We start from the raw sequence: 27245 nt of genomic DNA, 5'->3' as shown, positions 1-27245 counted from the left end.
TCACAGACCGGAGGAAAACAACCAATCAGAGCTGAGCTGGAGCCTTGCCGTCGCTGAGCAGCTGTCAATCACTCGCGAACTCTGATCAAACGATCAAACTAGTGCAGCGCTGATCAAATATGAATCAATATTCTGTTACTGTAATGCCTATTTCTCACATAAAATGTTTTCAGAAACACCTTGTAGTGTACTGTTTAGCTGTAAAATGAGAAAGTTTGTGGTCTGGCAGCCATGTTGAGATCAGTTGAGGAAATACCAAGCACCGCCCACCAGCCGGAGCACAGCCAATAGGAACGCTCTCTCTCTCTCTGAAATGACCTGTGATTGGTCAAAGTCTGCTGTCACGGGCTAAATTTTTTAAAGCCTGAAAACAGAGCCATGAGGAGCTGCAGAAGTCTAGTTTTCTCTCAGAACACTTGAATTACAATATGCTGAAAGGTTATTATGGAATTTTTCCCCCAATGATACCAAAAATATTCTGACTCAAGCAGGTTTAATTAGTCATAGCTCTATGATAGTGAAGTGTAGCATTTTTATGGAAATAAGTTATAAGCGTCCCTTTCATTGCTGCAGTAAACAGTCATTCCACTTGCAGCCGTTTACATTTGCTGTTCAATACACAGCTGGTGTTTGCTCGCTCTTTCCTGGGAAAAGGAAGTGATGCATTTTGCATTTTCTTTATTTGGAACAGTTTGCATGAAGAGCAACAGACACAGTGGGGGAACAGACAAACACGCGAGTCCCTCCTACAGAAACACCAACTTTAATAAGAGAAAATCCTTCATAACTGTTTGTTTGATATCTGTGAAATATAGTGTGAAACAACACAGTGATGAATTGCACGAGACATGAGTTAAAGAAACTGCAGTTTTACCTCACATCTCCTCTTTTCATTTATAAAACCAAATCAGGATGTTTTCAGTAACCTTGTCTCATCACTTAGCATGGATAAAGCAGACAACCACCATACTGAGCTCATATTAGTGAGCCTTATTTAATCTTGGCTCATGGCATCCCAATATTTAATACCACTGATTAACTCTAATCTGATCTGAAATTCTTTTATTTGATCATTTTTGGTGGAGAGTAAAATGAGGTAGACAGGCTATTGTAAAGTGTGGCTCATGACCTATGACCTACGATCCTATGAGGTCAGCTGTACTGTACCACTAAGACAGTTGAATGGTCTGCAGATTTTGATACCACACCAGTCTCCATTCTGCAGAAAATATCACTTTAATATAATATAATAAAATAATAAGCCATTTTGTGTGCCATCCTTTTTTCTTAGAATATGTCAAATATGTGTGACAGGGACGCCACTGAGAAAGTGGTAGCCACCGATATAATGATAATCGCTACCTACTATACCTCATGATAAAAGCGACTATGATTGACCACACTAAATGCTAGACTTCTGTTTGAAATTATGCCACAGAGTGAATTGATTGGTTTAAATGTGCTCATAGTTAACACAGCCTTGGATTTCCAAAGCAGCAATCAGAGGTGAGAGAAAGAAACAAACAGCACCCTTGCTGACTGTGCTCATGCCTGAGAAAAGTCTCATTGTTTTTCACACTGGCATATAATCTTTGAATTTGTGTATTTGCTAGATCAGTCTGATAAATATGTCAGAGTATATACACGCAGATTTAAATTTATGAGTTTGATATATTATGATGTATTATTATTACATCTTATTTTGAATTAATAAAAATGTAGGGACATTTTATTAGGACTACTTATAATTAGGACTACTTAATGATTCAAAGTAATTTTTTATATATATTAAATATATATTATATTTGTATTTATATATATATGTCACACATGATTAGTTAATTGCAATTATCGCAATTACTCACACATTTTTTATCTGTTCAAAATGTATCTTAAAGGGAAATTTGTCAAGTATTTAATACTCTTATCAACATGGAAGTGGGCAAATATGCTTGCTTTATGCAAATGTATGTATATATTTATTATTGGATATCAAAAAAATATATTGCAAGATAATATACACCTAATACAATACCTCATATTTTGGCCAAAGTATATGTGCTACAGATGGTGAGCAGTTTTATGCAGTGTAATAATCTTCAACAAATCTTCAAAAATGTGTTTTGTGTTATTTTGTCCCTTCCGCGTATGCATACATCAAGAGTTCAATCATCTCGAAACAGTCTCTTTTTTCACACAGACTTGTTGTATTGGAGGCATTTGGTTGTGTGTTCATTAAATTGTGTCTCCCCTCTGAGGAAATCAAGCCTTTATCCATTACCTCCCTACTAAGGAGTGGGCCAACACTTTCAGGAGCCACTAGATGGAGCTAGAGACCATTAAATCCACATCTCTCATCTGCAGAGCTGGAACCTTAAAGTCAATTCAATTCAATTTATTTTTATACAGCGTCAGATCATAAAAGAAGTTATCTCAAGACGCTTATGGAGCAGGTCTAGACTGTACTCCAACTCTACAGCAATAACAAAAGACATCAAAACAATTGTCTTTGTTAAAAACTGTTTGTTGCGTCACTGATCCAATTGTCACTATCATCCTCCGCTGGTGATGAAATGAAATAATTTGAAAGATTCTGTGACATTTTATCAGTCCACATTTTTAACCAATTTATAAATCATTACTTAATGACTAAACTGAGCTCATTATTCAGTGCTGTTTCTTTTTTAATTTTCAATCCACTCCATCTCAGTCATCAATATTTAAATGGTATAACCAAAGCCTAACTCGTTATGAATGATTCAATAATCTAAAATGTGTTTAAACACGAAATCTTGTGTGCATTAATTATTAATAGCATTTTAGAGCTGTTAGCATGAATGTATTTGACTGGTAGGCGTTATGGCACGCTTGTTTTTTAGGAGCTGGGTTTTGTTTGCATCCTATTCAAAATAGGTTGACAATTTGTTACTCATTGCCATGGGCTCCTAAAAAAGAGTCAGATACAGATACATAATTGCATACACACTGAATAGTTCATATCTTGCTTTTTTATAATGCTGTTCATATAGGGTACAGTTTCTCAGCTTTTTCTCAGTGTTTATATTAAAGGTTTTAACATTTCGACTTAACAATGTGACACCTCTGGCTGCAACGTGATCTCACGGGAAGGCGTATAAATAGCACGCCACTTTTTGAGGACATTTCACATGCAAGTTATGAATTGTGATTTTTCACAGCTTCCTCTGCCACGCTGTAAATCATGTGATGAAGTGAAGTCAAAATCTCCCAATAACTGATGCTAAGAGACAGACGGTAGTTTTATCTCTTACAGTATGAAGCTGTAAATGTACACCGAATGAGTAGATATGACCCATCTGAAACAAAGTTGTGTGTGCCTCTTATTTATTTGTCTTCATGAGCAATTCACTGGATAAAACAAATACTGTTACAACACAAAAAAATGACTATTTTCCAAAAGCAATTTTGGCCACATGTTATGTACATGTTACATAATAAAAAGACAGAAGATCATCTCCTCATATCACTGTTTTCTCCATTTTAATAATTAAAAAAAAGCTTTTCACTGTTCACCAGGCATTTACATTGGAATCGAATGCTCAGGTCAAACCACCTTCACTTTTTTTTTTTATTATTTGCAAATGCAAAACTTGTCAACAATAAATAATACTATAAAATGTACACAAAAAGATTTGACAGTCCACCACAAGTTAAAACAGAACAGATTGGATGTTTGGGAACAAGGAAGTAGGGAGGAGGGTTTTCTTCTTAGCAAAAATGTGACGGTCCATACAAGTTACAGAAAAAAGCTGATCATCTATACATTGACACTAGCAAGATAACAAAGTTGTTGTTTCTGGTATATTTCGTTTTGTACAAAGAAGGGAGACTCTTCTTTACAAGCGAGCATCATTGTCTTAACTGTAGAGATTATACAAGCAAGAGTTAAGGCAACTTCTCTGTTGTTTTTGAAAAGTAACATGGAGTCATGTCATGTTTTATTCTGTCTGTGGACCACTCGTCTAGATTAGGGTTGGAGTTGGTTGTGTCATTGCATAATTCAGGCTGTTGACCAGGCCTGTAGTCCATCATCAAAAAAAAGGAATGCTGGAGATTTGTCACGAGTCTGTTTGCCATCACAAAGACTGATTCAGTGGTCCAGGATTTCCACGTGATAGTTAGGCTCTCATATCTTCAATATCTGTCTCAGACGTGGACAGTATACCGTTTGCAACGCCGACACAACACGGTGCAGATTAGGTTCAGACGTAACATGCGTGTTGTTTTGTCTGTGTGTGTGTCTGAATGTGTGTGTAACGGTGTCAAACAGGAGGAAAAAAGCAGACATAACAAAAGATTTTGGTTAGTTCCTCATCAAAAATCAAGCCCTCTTCACCTTTTTTAAATCAGTATGAAACTTCTGGTAAAGATAATGACTTACTTAGAGGAATTCTGGGAGATCGGCCAGTAGTTGGACCAAAGATGTAACCTAAATTTAGCCTGATGGTGGCACGGGAAGAAGGATCGGGAAAAAGGTCACCAAAAAAATTACATTTTATCCTCTGTGGAGGTAATTTAAAGGAAGAATCAACATTTTGGGAAATTCACTTATGAAGCTACAGCCAGCAGCTGGTTTGCTTAGCTTAGCTTAGCATCAAGACTGGAAACAGATATAATGTGTTAATTAGTAAGCTTTAGAGGTGCTGGTAGGCAGATTTGTTTTTAACTTCGGACAGAGTCAAGCAAGCTTTTCCCAAATATTTCCAATCTTGATGCTGAGCTAAGCTAACCAACAGCTGGCAGAGTGGTAACAATCGTTTCATTTAACTCTCAGCAAAAAAGCAAATAAGCCCATTTCTCAAAATGTTGAACTCTTCCTTTAATTGAAATATTTTAAATCTTTTTAAATCAGTATGAAACTTCTGGTAAAGATAATGACTTATTTAGAGAAATTATGTGAGATCAGTCAGTAGTCGAACACCAAGTTGTAAGTTTAGCCTCATGGTGGCAAGAGAGGAAGGGTCAGGAAAAGGTCACCAAAACAATTAGCATTTATCGTCTGGGGAGCTAATTTAAAGGAAGAATCAACATTTTGGTAAATTTTACATTTTACAACATTTAACTCTCAGCAAGAAAGCAAATAATCATATTTACCAAAATGTTGGACTCTTCCTTTAATTGAAATCTGGCCATTAGCGTTAAATATTTAGTGATATCTTGTCCTGAAGGTGGCGCTATAGAGGACAGCTCATGGAGAATCCAAATTGAGAAGGGTTCATCCTCTGATTAACATCAATGAGCTCTGTACCCTTTATGGCTATCTGCCCACCATCATTCACCTGCACTGCTAGTAGGACAAGAAAATGATCAGTCGACTATGTCACGTAACAACACTGACTTAACACCTTTCTTTTCCTTTAAAATGTTTCTGTTTTGGATAAAATGCTAGCAGCCTCAGTGCAGTGTATGCTAAAGTGTTAACTTGGAGCAGGTAAACAAAGGAGCTGACCAGGACACATGGATTATATTGAAAGCATTGCTCTCCTCAGCTCAACATAATAGTCTTCTTCTAACTGCACAACTGCAAATAGCTAACTGTAGCCTGTCCTGCTTCAGAGTGGCTCAGTTTTGTACAGGGTTGTTTAGCTACCATTGAGGATACTGAGGTTATGACCTCTGTATGATTTTTGCAACCTGGGGGGACTTTACATTGTAAAAACATAAACGCAGTGCGCACGTTATAAGTTTGATATAAAATATACCATTTACAGACAGTATTATTGAACAGATAACTGAATAATAATAAAAAAAATCAGAGTCCTTTTTGGCTTCTGGTCAAAATGGTGAGGGCTGTGTTGGGGGGATTCATGACCTCTAAAATCCTGGCCGTGGCCTTGGCATTGTTTTACTCCCATATTACAGACATTAGAGACTACAGTGTTCAGTTTCTTGGTTACATCAGCCCAGTTTCTGGATTCTGGGTAAGAAAATTGCCAGCTATTCTACAGATACAAACTGTAATTTTAGAGATGCTGTGCTTACAGAAATATCTGTGAAAGAATTGCAGCAAGGACTATCTTTACTTATGGACAAATGCAATGCAGCAGAAGGTAGACAAGACGGAAACGGGCAGCTTAAAAAGAGCTTTTTTTGCTGCCTTCGCTTGCAGAGAAAATGAAACGGGTGGGCAAGGAAATGCTTAAAGTGACACCAAAGCTGGGCCTTGGCAAACGGCAAGCTAAGCCTAAATGCCTGACTAACAGGCAACAGATAGAGTTGCACACTGCTTACCTCTGAGTCAACACTCTGTAATCTCAACTGGGTTCTCTGCTTGCACCCGCCTCATACAAACACATACACACAGTTAAATTTACTATGTGCATTGTGTGTGTGTGACATGAGTATGAGTGCTGTAAGTACGCTTGTGACATGTGAGTGTGTGTATGAGCAAGTGCTTGGCCTCAGCATGAATCACACAGTGTCACTCCATGACAGCAAAGAAAACAAAGGCTACAGAAAAAACGTGAGATAGAACTGTACGGAAGCCCTGAACGCGCATGATTCAAACTTTTTTTTTGAATACTGTTATCACAAGATCACAAGTTAATTATTTTGTTATCTCGACATAACAAGATAATTCACTTATAATGAAAAGACAAAAGGTTGTTTTCTTTTATTACTTATAATGTTTGGGTCAAATAAGCCGATGGTAAATGCATCCTAACAGCCCAGATCGAGCTGACAGCATCAGTAATTCTCAAGAATTATTCCTAAAAAAAATTCCAGCAACCAAAAATCAAAGAATGAAGACATTGCCCTCACAATTTTGTGGTATTTTCTATGTAATTAATAAGGGACACAGGTTTTATACTTCTGGTGAATTTAATAATGTATTCATCTTATTTCCATATATATGTACCCTTGTTAACACCTTATTTTGAAAACCTGACGTAGTCATACGTCTATCCTTCCGCCAACTTCCTCAAGTTCTTAACTGTGAACCAAGGATGTATACATCTATAGACGAATCCGGTGACCGCTTTGTGTGTTTCGCAATCTAGCGGCGCCATCATTACTGCGGTGGCAAGTCGTAGTGACTCTATTATCTGCTAATCGTGACTTTCTGCCGAAAGCGTCGGTGGTTGCTCATAGTAACTTAATGGTCAGCATAGATAATAAACACAAGTGAGTATATATTTAAATTGTACTTGGTTACTTCCGGTATTTCCCTGGATTCGTGTGAACATCCATGCTGTCAGCTTGATCTGGGCCGTTTTGATTTACCATCAGCTGATTTGACATTATAAGTATTAAAAGAAAACAAAATTTTGTTTTCTCGTAATAACGAGTTCATTATTTTGTTATCTTGAGCTAACAAAAAAAATTTTCTCAAGATAATGACATAATTAACTTGTGATGTCGAGACATCGTTCCAATTTTTTTTTAAATCATGTTCGCTTAGGGCTTCCGTAGGATGGGACTGCAAAGCAATGTACACATCTATTGTAACTCGTGATTAAGGATCACTCAAATCCTGCATTGTCTTTTTATTCCAGATTATATATATTTATTTCACCTTACTCGTAATGTGACAGATCATTGGCCTTTATGGATTGAGTAAACCATAAAGAGAGACAACAGGGTAATACGTTTTTTGTTTTTTTTACATCCATTTGTTCTCTTGTATCTTCCTTTCTTTTCAATAAGTGCTTGTTATTTTGGCAACTATAAATTATGTGGTCAAATCTTCAGTTTGAAATCCCATTTCCACTGGTGACATGATGTTGTTTCAACACACCAGAGGCCTTTGGCATATGATAATACCTTGTCTCACACTGGTACAACGTACCTCCTCCATAGGAGTGTAAACTAAATGCTGGCTTTGTTTGATGTCCCAGCTCGCGGACCTTAAGCCGCAGTGTAACTGGATCAGATCAAACTGGATGGGTCACCCAAAAAAAGCTGTACATAGAGCATGCCACTGAATCAAGGACAACGCTGGCTTCAAATTTAGCTCAAAAAAAATAATAATTGGCAAAAAAAATTAAGCATCTTGGCAGGACTGGTGGACAAGCAAGAGGCATTGTTTTAAATATTTCTCAAATTATTTCCAAAATGAATTCAGTGTGTTTATTGTAGAAAATCTACTTCAACAGTGTTCCTCCAGGTCCCAAAAGAATTACTTATGAAAGAGCTGTCTTCCCTCTGCCCCCCTCTAAATTCAGTGCAGTCAGTCTCAAACTAGCCCATTACGGGAACATCACTGGTAATGTATTATAGAAAAGATGAAGTGTACAAGCCTGCGGTAGCAAGTGCCTGCTGCAGGTTGGCAGAGTCTCTACATTGCCATGCCATCCCGGTTCTTTTGGAGGTGCAGTACGCCTTGAAGTGTTCTAAAACAGCAGCTATTACTGTTACTAGTATGGCTGCTTACTGTTTAAGCACACAGACGGCATTCCACAGGGTGAAAAAACGTAAATAGTAGGAATGATTAGCATGACAACTTAATTAAATTCTGTGAAGTTTAAGAGCAAACAAATAGATGCGACAGGAAAAAATGGCATGAGATTGTATGATTCCACCCACACCCCGTTGCTTGCTGGTGAAGGTTAATATTTTATTCTCCAGTTTGTTGATTCGGTAGGAATAATTCTCAACACAATTGGTTATTTTGTGTCCAAGGACAGTTTTCCAGGCTCTGATTGAAATATCTGTTTGAATTGTCCTTGAGCCATATTGCATTAACTGTATTCATGCTTCTTTATAGCTACCACCCCTCGGAATCACCCAGAACACTTTCTGTCAGGTTGGCAAGTAAATCTTTTATGCTGGTTAGATAGAGCAGAATTTCTGCTATTTTTTTACCAGCTCTACAATCTAAACTTTGTGAAATCAGTCTATATCTTAGTGACAAGTTGTGTGAAAAAGAAAACAACACTTACTGGAGTAGGAGCATTTCATTGAGGGATGGAGATCTCTCTTTGGGGCTCCTTCACTAAACACTGTGGTGTGTTCCATAGTAGCAGACTATATGGAGAGCACTTGCTTTTGATAGGGGAGGGTGGATAAGGTTTAAGGGGCAGTGTGGGCTGAGAGTGTCTAAATGAGGAGAGAAGCAGCGGGGGGAAAGTCCTCCTGTTGCAGGGATATACTGTCTGCAGTTCAAAGGTCAAGCGATCCTGCTGGCCACGACATCAAGTCTGTAGAAGTTCAGTCAAGGAGTCCTGTCCGCTCTGCTATGACACACATCAACATGTTTGGTTGGACTCTCATCAGTCGTCGAAGGCGATTTGTGGTGCTGGTAGACTGGACGATGAGTGAGAAAAATGTGTATGTGTATGTGTGTGTGTGTGTGTGTGTGTGTGCGTATGTGCGGTGGTGTAGTTGGGAGGGAGTGGGATTTGGAGGTGGGGGGTGGACAAATGAGTGTCGTTGATGGCACTGTGGTCCTCAGAGCGTCCATCTGTGAAACAGAGTGGGAGGAGAGTTAGACTGAGTCACCCCCCGAGGCTGTTTTTTGTAAAGTCGATGCATGAATCCAAGCAGGCAGCCCCAACTTTCATTTCAAGGTAAGTGGGAGAATAAGGGTTGAGCTCAAAGTGTTTAGAAGTGGGGTTGTATGAGGTACTTATCCATAGTCAGTGTATTACCTACAGTAGTAGTAGTAATAGAGTAAAAACAGACAAAAGCAATGTACTGCTGTGGATGGGGGGTAGCAGCAAAACCTATTTTAGCCACCTAAAAGAAAGGCCCACCTAAAAGAAATCAATATCCATTTATGAACGCTATATTTAGTATATTTTCACTGCTTTACCTTGCCATCAAACAGTCCTTTCTTTCCAGGAACTGAATTCATTATATCCATCTAGGCTCTCTTCAAAGCCACCAGACTCCATTGAAAAAAAACTGTAGTTTTTCCTCACAGAACACAGGGGTTGCTGGTCTGCTGCTGCCTCGATCAGTTAGCAACTCCAGTGTTCTGTGAGGTAGAAGTACTGTTTCTTTTCAATGGAGTCTGGTTGCTTTTGGCGAGAGCATAGATAACGGCTTCAGTTCCCCATCAGAGACATAGACTGTATAGTTGTCTCACGGAAAGGTAAACCGGCGCAAAATATTTTAAATATAGCGTACACTTAAACTGATATTGATTCTTTTAGGCCCGATCAGACAGAGACGCGTCGCTACAGACGCAGCCGCTTCAAAAACAGAAGGCAGAAGGCAGAAGGCGTCGGGCAAAACAGATGATGCGTCACTGAAGCGGGGCTGGGTGCTTAACTGGGCGATCAAAAAACTGAAAAAAAAGTACAGTCACAGTAGTGAAACTATCACAACATGAGATATGAAGCTCTCTCGCTGTCCAATAGCTAACAAGCTAGCTTGCTACCTAGTAACATCTACCAGCATCTAAACAGGAGGAAGGAAGTGCTAAAGTAGTAAAGCCCATCTTTTGCTTGATTTGATTGGCTGCCTGGGCCAAGAGCGACATTGACGAGCGGTGCGACTCCACGCCTGGCGCTGAAAAGTAGAGAAAATATTTTAAATTTGATGCATGTCTAAAAACTACTAAAAAAATGTACCATAGGAAAACAATGTTTTTGCGGGCAAAGCGTTTCTAGCGACGCGTCTCCTTGTGATCGGGGCCTTAGGTGGCTAAAATATGTTTTGATGCTGACCCCTTCCACAGCAGTACATTGCTCTGGTTCCATGCAGTAACTCCTTTCTGTTTCTCCAAACTGGGGTCGTGCTGACCGTCGTCTACTGTTGGTAACACACTGACTATGGATAAGCACCTCATACAACCCCACTTCAAAAAAATCCAAACTATCCCTTTAAAAACACGATCAAATTGAAGAAAAAGCAGATTGTCAGCAGTGCTTCTTAAAATTTGGGTTTATTCACTCTGGTACACGCAATCAGAGTGTACCTCAAGTATCAGCTTGAGGACACTTTTGGGCAAATAAAGAATGAAATATTCAGCTTCTGCTTCTCTGGTGGCATTAATTTTACATAATGTTTTAGATAATTCATAATGAATGCCTTGCGATATTGCACATAAGTGGGAAAGGTGAGATGCAGTGAACAGATTTAGCATTCTCCCTTATGAATAATCAAGAATTGTGCATCTTTAGGTATCTGAAGGTTACAGTGTATTTTCCCTCAGCTGCATGGTTTGCTTTTAGCGGCACTAACGGTGCACGGGGCTTGATTTCCATCTTTTGTCGCCATTAATTACTCTAATTCAGAGCACTCGCCTCGTGTTACCACAACTTGAATTGGTCTTCAATTGCTCTTGAATACAATTTCATTTAATTAACAACTCGAGGAGTGCATCATTAAATTCCGTATTAATGTGTTGAATAAAACCTTTGACATGATAGACTTCCCATTTCCATTCTGAAGCTCATAAAGGTAATCTGCCAGTCAAAGTAAAGCAACGAGTATTCTTTCTGTAAAATGGAAGCAATGTGCCATCTCATGAGGAAATATATGTGTAAAAAACTGGAAAATTCATGCATTGGCTAAACAAAAATAAATAATAAAAATGCACATGCATGATATTTAGTATTTTGTCATTTCTAATAATACATTTGATGATCTAATATCTAGTCTTAATATGTATATTAATGTAATTAACAAGTGGGCATCCCTCCTGGTTCACTATCCATTTTTGAGGCTTTTCAGAATCAGTCCCTGCAAGTTTCCCTCCAAGTGACATTCAAAAACATCACCTGCATACCGTGGAGTTACGCCACATTTGAACTCTGTCTTTCTTATTGGATATTTCCCTTGCTTGCTTGACTAATGTCTGTCACTCGGGGTCTACCCTTGAATTTCCCCAATTTAAGATGATAAAACTACCTATGAATAGTAATCAGCTTGTTAAAGAATATTTTGGAAGTAAAGGAAATAATTTTAAATAGTTCAAAAGATACACGCTGGGGAATGAGAGACATTTGAAATATCAAAAGCGACTGATTATTTGACGGGTACCCCACTGTGAATTACAAAATGTCAATGAATAAATCTGTGTAAATTCATGCTTAAATACAGAGCCTGCACAACTGCATAAAGAGTGTCTGTGGGAACACACCGGGGTAAACCCACCTCATTTGTTTTGATTGCGGATTCGCAGACACCTCCTCTTCAGCGGCGGCTCCAGCTCGGGGCTCCCGTCCGCCGATAAAGGGGCACTGATGGAGCAGGACAGGATGGCCGTCTTGTCGGCGCCGGGCTTTGGCACAGGCTGGATGACCACACAGCCTCCGGTAGACAGCAGCGGCATGGCATAGGCGTGCTCACCTTCCTCCATATTGGAGTCGGGATCTGGCTTACCCTCCACTGCGTCCGCCATCTCGTCTTGCGCCGAGCCCCGCTTCCCCGGGTCCCAATCTCCGACTGAGCAATTGTTCTCTTTCAGTGCCTCGTGCTCCAGCTCGCCGTTGGCTGGCTGCTCCTCTGCCTCTCCTTCTCCTGCAACGCTGTCTCCTCTTCGGTCAGGGTAAGACTCGAAGGCAGGAGCGAGAAGCGAATGCCATCCCGTGCCATTGACTATGACATTACATGGGGCAGCGGGGCTAGTTTGGAGGTGGGGCAGGGGTTGGGGCTGGGTCCGTGCTGTGCTTGGCAAAGGTGGTGGGTTACAGTTAGAGATGCAGGGATTTAGCTGGCTCACTGGAGGATCATCATGGCAAGAAGGGCTACTGTTGCTGGAGGGAGGGCCTGATGATTCCAGTGTGTTTGGGTGTGTGGCCCCTTCCAGCTCCGCAGCACTGAGGAGGCCCTGTGAGAGGGCCCCTTCCAGCCCATCAAGACTGCCCTTCCCTTCCCAACTCAGCCCAACAGCTGGTGGAGATCTTGATTCAGCCTCTGCCTCTACTTTGACCTGTACCCCAGGTAGCATCCTCTGAATTACCTGCTGTTGGCATGGCCTCTGGCCCACAGTTAGATCAATCACCCCGTCCATCGGTCTGGGGCTGCTGGTTAGACACGGGTTGCCCGAATTGTCCTCTGCCTTCACAGTCAAGTCCACCAGTGCTGTCCTGCTTCTCTCCGAGCGTACAGGAGAGAGACGCTCTGCACCGGTTGGCTCAACTTTCTGCTCCCCTCTGTCACCTCCAGAGAAACCCAGAGAGTGGAGCCAAGAAGCTGAAGCTTCGGAGGACTCCGGAGCACTGCGGAAGGCACCACTGCTCTCCGGCTGGTCCCTGTACGTTTTGGGGTTGTAGGGAATTGGGATTGGAATAGGGATTGGGACTGGGAGGGGTACAATGACAGGGTAAGGGACTAAAAGAGTTGCTGGGGGTACCAATGGGGCCAGGGACGGCATGCCAAAGTTCATCATTGGGGGCATAGGAATGCGCCCATTGGGCATCATGTTGACTGGGGGGAAAGGGGGCATGCCTGGCATGTGGAGACCTGGGTGGGGGGGCATCATGCCAGGGTTAGGATTGGATGAGGGGTGGACATGTGGAGACAGCATGGGCCTGTGCATGGGGCTTGATGCTGAACCCATGGTCCTGGGGGGAGGTGGTGGACCAATACCAGGGATGATAGGGTTTGACAGGGGGCTATGGGGCCCCCCTGGGTGGCCAGACGGCCGAAGATATGGTGGACGCATCTGCTGCATCATTTGATGCTCCATGAACAGCGGCAGGGGCATGGGCCCCCGGGGTGTCATCACCATGGGAGGGCTACCAGGTGGAACCCCGACAGGTGGGTGCAAAGTGGGAACAGGCGGAGGGTAAGGCATGGGGCTCTCATGGGGTCTGGGTGTGGGGATCTTGGCTGAGGAGGAGGAGGACGGGGAGCAGTGGGCAGCAGTGTCAGAGGGTGAGGTGGCAGAAGAAGTGCAAGGAGCCAATGCGGAGGAAGGTCCCCCTGGTGAGGGAGCTTTACGCCGCAGGTCCGTTAACGGCGTCCCCCAGGATTCAGGAGTGAGCAGCTGTACCCCTCCGCTGCACTCCATCTTACCCTCCCCACCCATCCCGTGTCCTGGGTTACACAGCCCTCCAGGCAGTGCAGCCTGGGTCTCCTTGTAGAAAATGTCCATCTTATATTGGTTCAGGCATTTGGCACTGCAGAACTGCAGCCTCCGCTCACCGGCACCAAAGTCCAGGTACTCCTTAGTGTGGCGAATGTGTTTGCACCAGTCACACACCTGTAACAAAAAACACAAACAGTACACACACTGCATCAGCACCTGTCACTCTGCAGACAAAAGACTTGTAATTTGTTTGTGATGAAATATAACATAATCTCCTCTGAAGTGCCCTGGTAAGCACAAGCTCAGCCTCCAAACCATCTGGACGTAAAAAAAAGATTCTTTTTACTGATGCTGTTTCTAAATACTTTTACAAATCTGTAAAATCTGTCAATACTTAACTGTGAAGTTTTTTTAAATGCACGTGCTTGTATGTATTTGATTGATGTAATGTAGGTGTGTGTGTGTTTGCGCATCCTTTTTCAACATGATGACATTCTGCTGCTAAATGGTATTGAAGCCACTTTGTCTTTAACTTTCTGCCCTAACAAGGAATGTCCATTTACACCTTCTGTTGCCAATAAAAACACTCGTTTAACCACAGTTCCCTTGGAGACTGACGCCCCAAGCACAACAGGACAAAAAAGATAATTTGCCTCAAATGGCCTTCCGCACTTGGTATTGAAGTGTGTGCCAACTAATAGACAGGCATTAAAGTTAAGTCACTTTAAATGTTAGACAGCTTGATCGATCGACCGACTGACTGATCAATACTGAATTACAAAGAAAACTGCTGCTGCAAGTTTCAACTTTCAACCATTTTGCACTTAAGGGTCACACCCACTATCAGTAATATTTTAGATCTAAGAAGTTATTTAATTGATGATTTACTTTAAATCTCTTCAGAGGAATAAATTCATTGTTGCAATAGCTCAATGAAGAACTTGCAATTTTGTCATTTAAGCTGTAAAGTACAAAAAGCAAAAGTGTAGCTAAAAACGGTCACGGTCAAAGTCAACCCATCATGTTGTTGTAATTTTCTTATTCCTGAAGGAAGGAGGCTAAATAACTAAACGCTTACGCTAAATTTTGGCGAGGAAAAACTGGCATTGGCATTTTCAAAGGGGTCCCTTGACCTCTGACCTCAACATATGTGAATGAAAATGTGTTCTAAGGGTACCCACGAGTCTCCCCTTTACAGACATGCCCACTTTATGATAATCACATGCAGTCATTGTATTGTGTTGTTAATTGATTTCCTATAATAAATATATACGTACATTATTTTGTATAAAGCAAGCATATTTGCCCACTACCATGTTGATAAGAGTATTAAATACTTTCGAACAGATAAAAAATGTGCGATTAATTTGCGATTAATTATAGACAGCCCTTATTACTGTAGCTGTTAGAATTACGAAATCACTTTAAGATCAACTTTTTAGAGTCACAGGATTTGTAAAATGTGCTCAGAACAAATATTTTAATTTATATTAGGATAATAAAATGATTTTGCCAGTTCAGTTTAAAAACTACATTTCTCGTCACATGTTGTGCTTTAAGGCAGGATCCCTTCTGCATGCCGAGAGCAAACGTGAAGTGTCTACGTTGAAAAGTTGTCTTTCTTGCTCACTGCAGTGGCAAAGATCCCAAAACACCCCGCTGCACTGTTTCATCACTGTTCTACACCTTTGCAGCACAAAAAAGTGCATATTTTCCTTCGGCGAAAGAAAATGAATGTGACCCTGGTAGAGCAGATAGCAGTGGGCGAGCCCTGAACACGACGTTACTCGTCAGGCCACACACAGCTCACTCTGTCAGCTCCGGGAGGAGTGGCAGGTCCTCGCCGGAGATAATTAAGGCATTAATCAGTTGTCAGACCCCTCAACGACATCCATCCATCACACAGACCCTTAAGCCCCCCTGCTGAATGTTAATAAGTTGAGGGATGCAACCGGAAGGTGGATAAACTCCTTTTTGCACGCTGCACAGCAACATTCGCTTTATTTGGCAGGATCCTGTCTGGCAGCAGCTGAAAGACAGTGGACTCACATGGGCCGTTTTTGGGCAGATGCACCGTAGCACTGGCCAGGATTTCAAAAGAACACAGCATGCTGTCCTGCAGCTGCTACACGTGTAAAACATCAGGTTCTTTGCATATATTATGTGTTTTACATCAGATTGTCTGTTATGAGGAGGACTGAATGAAGCAGAAGCATCTTCCAAAAAGGACAAAAGTTTTAAAAGATGTTCTGCATTTGTAATAAGTCATTATGTCACTCAGGAGGGATAACTCTGACACTAAGACATGAATGGAGCAGCTGGAGTACATAAGGAACCACAGCAAGAACAGATCAGAGACCAGACTACATAGCGACTGCTGTGCTTAAACAGCACGCCGGTGGTGCTCAGATGTCAGTCCCTTGAAGTCTACACGTTTTAACTGCCCATTTAGTCCTGGCTAATTCAATGAGCCATGACTGAGTAAAAGTCAAAAAGGTGCTCTCGCAAGTTTGAGTTTGATAATGGTAGGCCCAGGATATTTTAAATAATAAATGTGCTGAATTTTTCCTCGACTCAGACAGTCAGATGGAGAGCACTTAATGACTTTCTGCACCGCGAGTGAGATTTCACCGCGCATTACGCTAATGGAGTTTTGCTTTCTCTTTCTCTCTCTCGCTCGCTCGCTCTCTCCTCACTACACAGATGTTTGCAGTTCAATGTAATTATGGTCATTTATTTCCATCGTGGCCAACGAACCAGCATCGGCGGTGCAGTTTAACCATTTGCATTACGACAATTATCGTGCTTCCAAACGAGTGCAACCACCTCGGCAGTCGCCGTTTTTCTTCCTCCTCCTCTTGCCCTCTGGCACAGCGACGAGGCCGGTGACATTTAAGAATCCCAAGATCAGCCAACAGCTAGTTTTAGCGTATAATCAGTTTAGCAAATGAACAAGTTGGGTGAGATGATGATCGGAGGACATTAAGGGGATAGGATGAAGAGTATTAAATTGCCACAGAGTTGAAAGCTTGTGGACCAACAGGTTGCAGAGGAGGATGAGAAAGTTTCAGGCAGCGAAGAAGGGGTTGCAGATGTTAAAGAGATTGCAGAGGATGTGGAGGATTTAGATAATGAAGAGGAAGAAGAGGAGGCATTTGCAGAGGGTTCAAGAGGCTGGAGGGTTTCAGACAGCGCAGAAGGTTTCATAAGAGGCTGTAGTGCCTGAAGTGGTTTTATACTGTATGTAGAATGAGCAGGTTTAAGCAGTAGAAGTGCATAAAGGGTAAGGCTTGTATATCCCCCCTGTTAAAGTTGATATGTGATTCTTTTGACACTTCTCAGATTGCCGCTATAATCACAAAACACAAGGATTAAACCCATGGAAATGAACCAGGTGCTTGAAGCGAGCCAGCCGCTTGGTTTTCAGTCAAACTGTCTCACACTCCAAACAATCTGCAGCAAAGTATCCACTCTAGACAAGTCCACCAACGACGGCAAACAGAAACACTGTGCTTGTTGCATTGTGGATTCAGTCCAGATTATGTAGCAAGAGACTGCCATCTTAAAGCACCTGGTCCACTGGAAAGAGAAAACAGAATAAAGCTCCCACTAAAGTTTACACAAGAAAATAAAACTTTGGCAGCGCTTGATAGACCATCTGCAACATGTGGACTCGTTACAGTGATTAGCCAAAATATCAGCTTACTGTGGCCTCATTTATTGGAGAATCTATCATGGTGGTTATAATTACCTGGCTTACAAATGGGGGAAACATATCTGATTCATATCCTTTCCCAGTATTTTAAATTGGCTTCACTGTGTACCTGATGTCTTCATTAAAACCTGAGTGGAGCATGAAAAGTTGAAACTGTAGATCAAAGCCGAAGACGACCAGAGCTACACTCCCTCTCATCACAGCCAGCCATCACCGTCGGTCATTATAGATGTGACATACAAAGGCCATTCTCACTTGGCCAGGTGAAGCTCTATCGCACTATATTTAACAGCACACACTCGCGCACGCACAGTGAGTACAATATCTTCAGCTGTAGAGAACGATGAGACAGACCTGGTGGATTTTGTTTGAATGTCAGCGCAGAAGACTGGGCCTCTCTGAGTGTGAGAAATAACTCTGTTGGCATGTGGCTGTCTGGTTCTCCTTTTCCTCGTGGGGCATCTTTGCTTAAAGCGAAAGTTTGACATTTTGAGAAATATGTTTACTCCCTTTCTTGCTGAGGCTAATTTAGATGAGAAGATCAATACCATGCTAAATATGAAGCCACAGCCTGCAGCTGATTAGTTTAGTTTAGCAGAAAGACTGAAAACAGGGAAAGAGCTAATAATAGCCGGTCCAAATGGGGTCAGGCCTATGTTCCCTCAGCACCTAGGAATTTTTATCATCCAAATAAGACCCTATGTTCCCTCATGAACTTTTTGTCCTTTTTTAGGGGAGTATAGGGCTGAGGGAACATAGGACTAAGGGAACATACGACTAAGGGAACATACGGTTGAGGGAATGTGGGGCTGAGGGAAGATAGGGTTGAGGGAACATAGGGCTGAGGGAACATAGGGCTGAGGGAACACAGGGCTGAGGGAACAAAGGGTTGAGGGAACAAGGGTTGAGGGAACACAGGGCTGAGGGAACATAGGGCTGAGGGAACATAGGGCTGAGGGAACATAGGGTTGAAGGAACATAGGGCTGAGGGAACATAAGGTAAAAGGAAAACAGGGCTGAGGGAACACAGGGCCGAGGGTACACAGGGCTGAGGGAACATAGGGCTGAGGGAACATAGGATTGAGGGAACACAGGGCTGAGGGAACATAGGGCTGAGGGAACACAGGGCTGAGGAAACACAGGGCTGAGGGAACATAGGGCTGAGGGACCATAGGGTTGAGGGAACATAGGGCTGAGGGAACACAGGGCTGAGGGAACATAGGGCTGAGGGACCACAGGGCTGAGGGAACATAGGGCTGAGGGAACACAGGGCTGAGGGAACACAGGGCTGAGGGAACACAGGGCTGAGGGAACATAGGGCTGAGGGACCATAGGGTGAGGGAACATAGGGCTGAGGGAACACAGGGCTGAGGGAACATAGGGCTGAGGGACCATAGGGTTGAGGGAACATAGGGCTGAGGGAACACAGGGCTGAGGGAATATAGGGCTGAGGGAACACAGGGCTGAGGGAACATAGGGCTGAGGGAACACAGGGCTGAGGGAACACAGGGCTGAGGGAACATAGGGCTGAGGCACCATAGGGTTGAGGGAACATAGCGTTGATGTAAATGCAATTCCCAAAATGTTGAATGGAGGCTTTAAAGGAAAATTTAGGTCATTTACCACATGGGTCTATTTTTGTAGTTCTCGCCACCATTTCTATTGGTTGTGAAGACATTGTACTGTACTCACTAGCAACAATGCAAGGCTAAAAGGAAGTCTAATGGGGAAAGACACGAGCAGTGAGTATTAAGCCAGCAGTTTAGCCAGATTATCTAAACCGCAGCATTTAGAGAACTGAATGAGAGCGCACCAGAAATATCCGTAATAAATGCTAATGTTAATATGTACCCTCACAACTACAGCAAGTACGGTGGGTCAAAATTACAGGATTAAAACATGCAGTTTGGGTTATGATTTTACAGTTTGACATTGTTTTTGTTTTTTTAAAAGTCTTGCTTACCTGGGGGTGTGTTTAAAACCTGTACGGTTGACTAGTTGCCCTATCTGACTCCTTGTTAGTGATGTTGCCACAATCCAAGATCTCAGCAATTAACTTGATGAGTACAACGTTATTATTAGACATATAAAATGCTGTCGAAATGATAGTTAAAACTACTTGTAATAATGAATGTTCCTTTAAATCTACATTAGCAGCATATACGTGGCACGTTATAGGCTATTCCATTGTCTTTTTGTTGTGATGAAGGGTTCACCAAACTGTTTTCTTTCACTAAATTATAAATCATATGTAAAACATATAAAAAACAATACTCAATAAAAATTATACATAAATAAGTAAATAATTCACCTCTTGTCTGATTACTCCTACAAATCCCCCAACACAAGTCACTGAATAGGATGTGTAATGAAAATGAGCAAAGCAAATGATTACGCATGAAAAAAGTTATGAAAAGCACAAACTTAAATGTGTGCAAATTTTATGTAAAAACATGAGTGCCGCTTGTGTACTGTGTGTTATTTTCTTGGGCTGGCTTGAGTCTGATGGTTGATGTCTACTTTTACAGTAATGCCCAAATATGAACCAGTCTATTGACATGTCAGGAAGAAATGAGTTGAAAATTATACACTTTTAACAGAAAACAACATCAAAACATATTTGTGCAGTAGCCATCAAGCTTAAACTCTATCTGGTGTTAAATGGTTATGGTCCTTACAAGCACATCGCTGTTTGTCTTGAAGACAAGCCTGGGCGTGTCCTGAGTAAAGCTGTGCTGGGGTAATTTCCCACCGAGGCCATCGTCGTCTCTCGCCTGGGGGGGAGAAATAATGGCTTCTTTTTACGAATGGACAAAATAAACAGGTGAACAGAGGCAACAAGGAAAACTCAGAAATGGAAAACAACACTGAGAAAGAAGAACAGAAATGGTGACTGTAAAATGGGTGAACATTCATTGGTTTGTGGAAAAACCAATCAACAGGATTCTCTGAAACAAAACTGTGTGTGTGTGTGTGTGTGTGTGTGTGTGTGAGTGTATGTGCATGCATGTGCATGATTGAGGAGTCTGCAAGACGTTTAGTTTAGACATTCAAAGTGCTGCCAGCTACCACAGCGGTGTTTGTTCATTCAAACACCCATTTATTTCAGGAAATTAAACACATTTAAAATAAAAAAACGAATTTCACGCTACACTAGCATGAAGAAGTTCAAATATATGGAAGGTTCTGAAAATTTGTATAAAGTCTCTTTTAATCGACATATTTACAGTAACACTACCGTAGACAAAGCAGGAGCCATTAGTGAGTAAAACAGTCAGTAACTCTTCAGTTACGCTTGTTTACGTGTCTTGTATTTCCTCGATAAACTCAATGGGAGGTTAGATACCATATTTAAAGAGCCTGTACACCCACACAGGCACATAAGACTGATGCTCAGGTTGAATAGATGGACTTTTCCTAAGTAACTACGTTATTTCTATTGACTGTATATATGAAGTGGACATTGTCATCGTGACGTCACCCATTTGTTTGTGGACTGTCGTTTTGAAGCCTCAAGTTTGGCATTTTGGCCGTCGCCATCTTGTTTTTTTGCAACCATAAGTGATACAAGAGGGTGGATCTAAGTACAAACGAACGCTGAATAAGGTATTTTTAGGAGACTAAAATGTTTCAATTAACTTTCATGAACTGGAAACACACTATGAAAGGGTTCAAGTTGTAAGACAAAAACACGACAACTCCCAGACCGGACAACATCGTGGTAGTGACCTGTCAATCACAAGGTAGCCACGCCCTAAAGCATCCTTATGTCTATTTGACTCTAAATGGGACCATAATTTACTAAATTAACATCATGCTGTATTGAAGAAGACTTGAAACTAGCAATTGAGACCATAAACTCATGTTTACAATGTTAACTGAGGTAATAAATCAAGTGAAGAAGAAGAAGAAGAAGAAGAAGTAGGCTCATTTTCTCATAGACTTCTATGCAATCAAACTTCTTTGTGCAACCAGAGGAGTCGCCCCCTGCTGGCCATTAGAAAGTATGCAAGTTTAAGGAACTTCCGCATTGGCTTCATTGCTTATTTCACCAAACTCTACTTTAAGTCGTCATTTTGGGAAAAGCACAGGTGTTACTAATCGCATTAACGATGGCTCCGTTATGCTACATTCACATGATGTCAGCAGAATGGGAAGAACAGTTATTCTGACTTCACGCATCATTACAAGATGGTTAGCCCCACTGCTAATCTTGTAGCCACTGCAAATGACATTAAACTGCCTAAATTAGCTTATTTTGTTGGACTATGTCACATGTCGTATGGCATATTCCAAGATTTTTGTTAGCCTTTTAGTCACACCCTATAAATAGCATAAATTAGCTCTTAATGTGTTACATGTAGCAGTGTGTTCACAATTAAAACCAGATGCAATCAAATGATGTATAGCTTCTTTTTAATGAGCTAAATCGACTGAATTAAAGTCAATGTTGGACTTTATGTTGATGTACCTACAGTACCAGCCAGGATGGCAGGTATGTTGACACTGATTTGCAGACACTTCTGTGGTAAATGTCTTGTGGGAAGTTCCTGATATCTCTGACTTGGTATAACAACTAAGAGGCAGATGTGAATGGTTTCTCCCACCCGGCTGCTCTTAATTATGGTCTGAACGACAACACATGAACTCGGCGTGATTACAATTTAAGGTGGAGGTTCTCCCGCTCTAACAGGTGCAACAAAGCTATCTAAAGCCCTATTCGCACGGAACTAATGTTACCAGGGAACCTCATTTGATTTAGAAATCCACCCCGACATGTCTGTGTTTGGTGCAAATTTACTGATCTTATCCCCCGTGTGTGATGACAAGGCTCTGTGTAACATCAAAAAAAGGCGCAGAGAAAACAAAAAAACGTTTGTCAAAAAAAAAAAAGACTCCAAATAACGAGATGCCGATTTGCACGGGACTATTATCACATGACCTCTGTGTTTGGTGAAATATGGTTGGTTGAAGTGGAATTTTTACTTGACAAATTACAGACGTGGCAGATTTGCACGGAATTAAGAGCACAGATTAATTGAACAATTTCAAATTATGGAGGTCCCCAGGTAATACTAGTACCGCATGAATAGGGCTTATTGTAAACTAAGAGTGTGAAGGGGCAGCTGAGCCATAATGCTACTAATGTCAGCAGTCAGTTTCCCTCATGCAGTTGATGGAACACATTATATTTTTGAGAACCTGGTACTTTTTGTCAACATTTTTAACAATATAACAAAAGTTAGCATCACGCTTTACTTAATCACTGATAAGGAAAAAGTAACCCAAACTTATCAGTATTTACTGTAAGTGTAAACCCAAACAGGGTGAATAAAACCTCAACACAGTGAATACTTTCTGATTGGACAATGAGCACATCTTTAGAGCTAGTATCTCTATAAAACGCTGTTTTCCACACAGCAGATCAGTGACCCACGTCTAACAACACTTTTTTATCAAGAAGGCATTGTTCATGGCCACTTCAAACATTGCCAGAACCTTTTGGGCCGAACCTTGTAAATTAATGGAAGACTTAATAAAAAATCAATTCAAAACAGTAATTTCTATCAGATGGTTAAAGTCATAGTTATGTAATAAAGCAGGCATGACATCACACCGGTGTTTTACGCGATCTCAGTTAATTATCAGAAAATGACTGACTCAGTTCAATACTTAACTTAGAGCAAGTTGGCTTGGAGATACATTTAACATGGCTGTAAAACCATGTAATAGTGTGGTTGACTGCTAACATTACCTAATGTTTTTTGGTGATTTGGGGGAAGAACAAGGGAATCCCTGCGCTTAGTGACCCTTGCCAAAAATGTGTTGCATGTTAGTGGTCAATATTTGGCAGTTGTTTACAGTAACTTAATGTATTCTTGTAGAAATAACAGTTTCATTAGGTAATCTTAGATAATATATTTAATTTGCTAAAACAGTGGCTGTGGGCGCTGCTATAGCTCACCTGGTAAAGCGGGCGTCCTATGTACCAAGGCTGAGTCCTTACCGCAGCGGCCCAGGGTTTGAATCCGGCCTGTGGCCCTTTGCTGCATGCCATTCATTACTAACTCTCTCCCTATCAATAAAGGCATTGTAAAGCCAAAAGTATAATCTTAAAAACAAAACAAAACAGTAGCTGTTGTGGGTTTCATTTCCCATGTTGTAATATTACAATTCAAAACTCCTTTAAACATTTATACCATCTGAAAAGGAGCAACCTTCTCCTACACTCTGTGAGTCATTCATTATGCGCAGTGTGAAAACTGAGGCAGTCAATGCTGTTGTGCCAGGTGTGGGCAATTCTGTTACAAAAGGAGTTATTGAAGAAGCTTTGTCTGGCACATTTCTAAATTACTTCATTGTGTTTCATTAAATGAAATGCACTTTTTATATAATTGGTTAATATTTTACAGCCACGGGGCACCGAGCCGCCGTTATCAGAAATGGAGATTTAACCTCTGTGTTCGTCGTGCCGTTCGCAGCCCCCGAGCTGACATTTCATACCGAGCCTACGCCACTGACAGGTGAGCCGCTGGCCCGAGCAGCCCTCTTTCATATCATGTTCCCTTTAAATTGCTCGCTGCAACCTTTGATTTGTCATGGGTAATTTGGCCTCCAGCTCTGCTCGTCTCTCGATGATACCAAAGGGCAATTCTGGTGTATATTCTACTTTTTTTTTTTGTCCAAAGACTGATTGAGTTTGCCTCTGCTTCCATCTGCTTCCCTCACCTCCAGGTATGGGTTTCCTGTTCCAAGCATGACATAAATCAAATATTGCTGTCTTGTGGTACTTGTACTGGAAAGAATACAGTGTAAGAATCTGAGAAAAAACATTGTTCATCACTGACATTTTACAATGTAACAGGGGAGATTTTTTTTTTTTTTTTTTTACTTTGACACAAAAAAAAGGTTGGAGAAAACAAAACCAGAGATTACGGGGTCATGGGTATTTAGAAGCTGCCACTAAATGAACAGTAGGTGTAGTAGACTGACCCATTTCAGCTCTTTTCTTTCACACAAACGCTCCATGTCTCCTCTGTGTGAGCACATCACACGGACACACTCAAAGGACAGGTAAACGCACATAAACATGCATGAATCTGGGCAGGCATTTACGACACACACACACACACACACACACACACACACAGATGCACCATTGTGCTATTATTCTGTCTCCAGTTTGTGCTCTGACCCTCTGGCCCTGCGCCAGTTCATTTGCATATTGTACTAATGAGGTGTTGGCACTGTGAACGAGGCGTGAGGCGCACACAGGGAGCCACACACAGATAAAGGAGAGGGGATTTAGATAGATAGATAGATAGATAGATAGATAGATAGATAGATAGATAGATAGATAGATAGATAGATAGATAGATAGATAGATAGATAGAAGTGTTGTAGTCAAAGTCGATCAACACTTTGTCTTATCACACTGGGGAAATGTCGTTTCAGTGCCAGTAGTGTTGTCCTTTTTAAAGGTGTTTTCTTTCCTTATTGCTGATCCATCATGCCAGCAAACTGCAGCTGCCACCCAGCTGAAGTTCCTTCTACGAACGACAGAGCAGGACATCGGCCGCCTAGCTCCCCTCTGGCGACTCCACCGTCCTGAGGGGACGTCACACCAGCTGCCACCGTGCTAGCTTCCATCTGGGCACGGATACATGTCCAGGTGTGTGTGCCCGTCACCTGCCAAGAGAGCCGCGTTTCCCAAAGAAAGACGCTCGCAGGCAGGCTTTCCAAATCCAAAGACAAACACGGCCGAGCGCATCCCAAATCCGGAAACGAAGGTGCAGGCCTGGCACTCTGCGTATGACAGGCGAGAAAAGCGCACTCTTCTCAAAAAAACAAATTTGTCTCTACTTTTCATGTTTTGAGAAGTCATCCCCAGAAGTCTGAGGAAGAGCCTGGTGCACCAAATGTTACACAGCAATAAAACGGGAGCTAGTTGGTGTGCAGATAGATAATTTAATTCTACTACATATTTCCTTGATCCAGAACCTATCGGACACTGGATGTGCATGTCTTTTTTATCGTTTCTTTTTGAAAAGCCACCCCAACACCAGTTCAATTCTGTCTGCAGTGAGCCATTGAGATTTTCACACACATGCACAGGAATATTTTAAGATTACTGAAGCCATTATCTTTGCTTTTCTCATGTTGAATGACTTATTTCCAAGAAACGTAAAACACAACACAAGATTTAAAGTGGTGTTTTTGTGTGATTCTTTGTGGGCAAACTCTGTTTCAGAGATCTGTCAATTAAATCAATGAATCAATTAAACGATAAAAACAATTTCTTTGGTCGAGGACAGCCCTAAAGGGTTAATTTTTCAAACTGGAAAATCAGAACAAGGTAAGCACTTCAGTTCTTTAAAACATTTGTTTTTACTGGTTTGGAGCATTATTGAGCTTTATTTACTGCAACATATAGATCTACATGTATGTAGAAATATTTGAGCATATTGCTGTGGCTATCATCTCTATTTTTTTTTTTATTGCAGGAAGGCCAATTTCCTTTCACTAAATGCCTTTATTAAAAGGCGTAGCAAATGCTATTCTCAATATAAGTCACTCTATAATAACATCATCTTGGCATATTGATTGTGAATTTTGAATTGGCAAATTGTTGAACTTCACAAGGATGCAAAGAGTATTTCCTCGCTTAAAGCTAGGGTTGGTAATCTTTTTGCAGATCTCATATCAGATTTCGCAGTTTGCGGGTTCCCTTCTAGACACGACCTTCCCAAAGTCGCCAAATCTAGCGAGAAAGTCGCCAAGTCGGCAACACTGACAGCCCGTCCCTTCAGGCCTCCCTCCAAAGCCACGGCCCCAAAATAATCATAACGAACGTAAACAACGAACATGGCTGTTGAGCTAGCAGCTCGGTGACGCGCAGTGAATGCACGGACAGAGTGTGCACAGGTAGGTAGGCTTATTACAGTCCTGCGTCAGCCACTGATAGCAAATTTTTTTCTTTTTTTGTCAGAGCGTTTGATTTATTGATTGCTGTCGGGATGAGCATTATGAGAATTTCAACAAATATAACAAAAGATGTTTTTGAAGATTACCAACGCCAGCTTTAAGGTCATAACAACACAACCTGAAATGTGCGATACGAGGCGTGCCTGCGAATTCAGGTACAGTCTAGTAGAGTCTAGTTCATCACACCTACAAGTTTTAAGAAAAGAAAGGAAGGCATGCAAGTTCATGTGCATGGCTCCACTTTTACAATCTCAACGCCTAGTTAGCCGGGGTTACTTTTTTATCTTTACTTGAGCTGAATGGCTGGCAGCTATGAGATAATCACCTTCCTCTCTGTGCCCCGAAGCTGTGTCAGGCAGGCCTCAAGGCTTCCTAGCCTGAGCTGCAATATGCAGACACATTTCATCACACACACACACACAATTTCCACAAGCACATTCAGGCATATACGAGACACAGCTACACACACACACACACATACACTCTCAGACACCCTCTTTCTTTCTTATCCATTTTGCGTGCGCGCCCTCCCTGGCAGCCGATAGAGATGCAAAGTAAATTGCGGAGTGTTTGGGAGCAGGG

At 41.6% G+C, this 27245-nt stretch overlaps 1 protein-coding gene across 4 annotated transcripts in view; it reads right to left on the bottom strand.

The window, feature by feature from the left end:
* Positions 1 to 3494: 3494 nt before the first annotated feature.
* Positions 3495 to 27245, bottom strand: part of sobpa (sine oculis binding protein homolog (Drosophila) a) — a 55982-nt gene continuing 32231 nt past the window's right edge. For 2 of the 4 annotated variants that reach the window (XM_074660654.1, XM_074660657.1), the window contains 3 exons: positions 20357 to 20452; positions 12085 to 14137; positions 3495 to 9442 (listed from right to left, as the gene is read on the bottom strand). In XM_074660654.1, the coding sequence (XP_074516755.1) occupies positions 12086 to 14137; positions 20357 to 20452 (2148 nt within the window). In that variant the 3' untranslated portion in view covers positions 3495 to 9442; position 12085. The remainder of the gene's footprint in view (positions 9443 to 12084; positions 14138 to 20356; positions 20453 to 27245) is intronic. The other 2 variants (XM_074660658.1, XM_074660659.1) reach the window with 1 other exon arrangement.

Source organism: Sebastes fasciatus, chromosome 15 (assembly GCF_043250625.1).
Source record: "Sebastes fasciatus isolate fSebFas1 chromosome 15, fSebFas1.pri, whole genome shotgun sequence".
NCBI lineage: Eukaryota > Metazoa > Chordata > Actinopteri > Perciformes > Sebastidae > Sebastes > Sebastes fasciatus.
The sequence above is the reverse complement of the archived record's forward strand: the minus strand, read 5'-3'. Positions and strand labels throughout refer to the sequence as shown.